Source organism: Lipotes vexillifer, unplaced genomic scaffold, assembly GCF_000442215.2.
Source record: "Lipotes vexillifer unplaced genomic scaffold, Lipotes_vexillifer_v1.1 scaffold952, whole genome shotgun sequence".
Classification (NCBI taxonomy): Eukaryota; Metazoa; Chordata; class Mammalia; order Artiodactyla; family Lipotidae; genus Lipotes; species Lipotes vexillifer.
The window spans coordinates 515,892-517,520 of NW_006773530.1; the positions used below are offsets into that span (position 1 = coordinate 515,892).

General features: G+C 40.1%; 1 protein-coding gene across 1 annotated transcript in view; it reads right to left on the bottom strand.

Annotated features, from left to right (window-relative positions):
* Positions 1-562, bottom strand: part of NHS (NHS actin remodeling regulator) — a gene marked incomplete at its 5' end in the record, with an annotated part of 13,285 nt that extends 12,723 nt beyond the window's left edge. Inside the window, one exon of the mRNA XM_007448358.1 lies at positions 500-562. Coding sequence (XP_007448420.1) covers positions 500-562 — 63 coding nt within the window. The remainder of the gene's footprint in view (positions 1-499) is intronic.
* Between the last annotated feature and the right edge of the window lie 1,067 nt (positions 563-1,629).

The window sequence follows — 1,629 nt, forward strand, 5'->3', positions numbered from 1 at the left end:
CATTTTGTAGGCAATTCCTTCCTTGAATAACAATGGACTGGGAAACAAAGAAAGAATAGTGACCTGACTGCAGGCTCTGGCCGGCAGCCAAAAGCACTTTTTATTTAATGGTGACAGGGACAATTGGCTGACGGCGAATCCTTTTGTCCTGTTCTCTTTTGCTTTGAGAAGCTGAACCTTTACAGTTCTAACAAACATAGGGCAAGTTGAAATTTCTTTTCTCCAAACTACAGAGTCCAGGGATGGTGTTAGGTGACGCCTTGAACATAGCCTTAATTGCAGCTTGGAGGAGGGGGGGATGTAAAAGCCAATGATATTACTGTCTAGTTTATATTTTATTTAATTCAAGTTAGGAAAATACCGCTCTTTAAATTGATTTAAAAGAATACCTGTTAGTTAGTTAGAAACAACACAGTTTGCCATAAAGAAAGAGAGAAGAAAGTGAAAGTGTATAGAGAGAATGGGACAGGCTGTGACGGAACGTTCTCAGAACCAGTACCTTTCTACTCCATGGGGTCATGTGGCAACATTCAGTGGGGGAGGGCGAACGGGTGCTGTTAAACTATGAACATGAAATGCAAAAAAAGAAAAAATTAAAAACGTGCACACAACACACAGTATCTGGTTAAGTCAAATCTATGATATTAAGGAATGAATATATTGGGGGCACTCCCGTGTCCTTCCTTCGGAATGCGTCTTGGTTTTATGAGAAGTAGCATAAGTAGTGGTTATGGTTAAGAGCACAGATCCTGGAGCTAGACTGAGTTTGAATCCTGCTTCTACCACTTACTTGCTGTGTGACCAGGGGCTCTAAGGTCAGTTTTCTTGTCCTTAAGATAGGAAAAGAATAGTATCTACCTTCCAGGGCCATTTTGAGGATTAAATGAGTAAATTTAAATAATAGGCTTAGAAGAATCTGGGCACTTAAGAAGCTCTGTGGGTTAGTGTCAGCTACTGTTCCTATTATTATTATCCTTACCATGTAGCTGTAAAATATCTGTGAAATTGTTTTTGTAAATTGTAACTTTATATCTTTTAGATCCCGATCCCATTTGCTAATTTGGGAAAGACCAAATTATCTTCTTAGAGTGAGTTTATTTTCCTGTGAACTCTTCGGAAGAAAATTTCTTGTGTATTATTTCCTCCTCTGGACTGCTCCAAATTTGCCCCTTCCTCATATTCATAGTCTGTATTTGAAGACAGGGCCGGTTTCATGGGCATGTGACCTGTGTAGTCACATAGGGCCCCACGCTCAGAAGGGCTCCATGCTTGGTTAGATGATGTCACTGTCTTGAAATTCTTAGTTGTTGAGTAATGGGTCCTGCATTTTCATTTTGCACTGGGCCCCACAAATCATGCAGCCAATCCTGTTAGGAGACTAACAGGTTACTAAACCAGAATCCCCTTTGCAGGATCTTCTTGAGAAGGACAGTGAAACTCTTTTAAACTCTAAACCATGTCAGCTTTGGATTCAGTTGGCCCTCTAGTACAGCACTTTCCATACAGCATTGCTTTACTGTAACATGAATTATCCCTGGATGTGTCTTTTCATCTATTAGATTATGAATTCCTAGAGGTCAGGGGCCATATTTAATTTTCCTTTCAGTCTTCCATGATGTCAGCAAAATG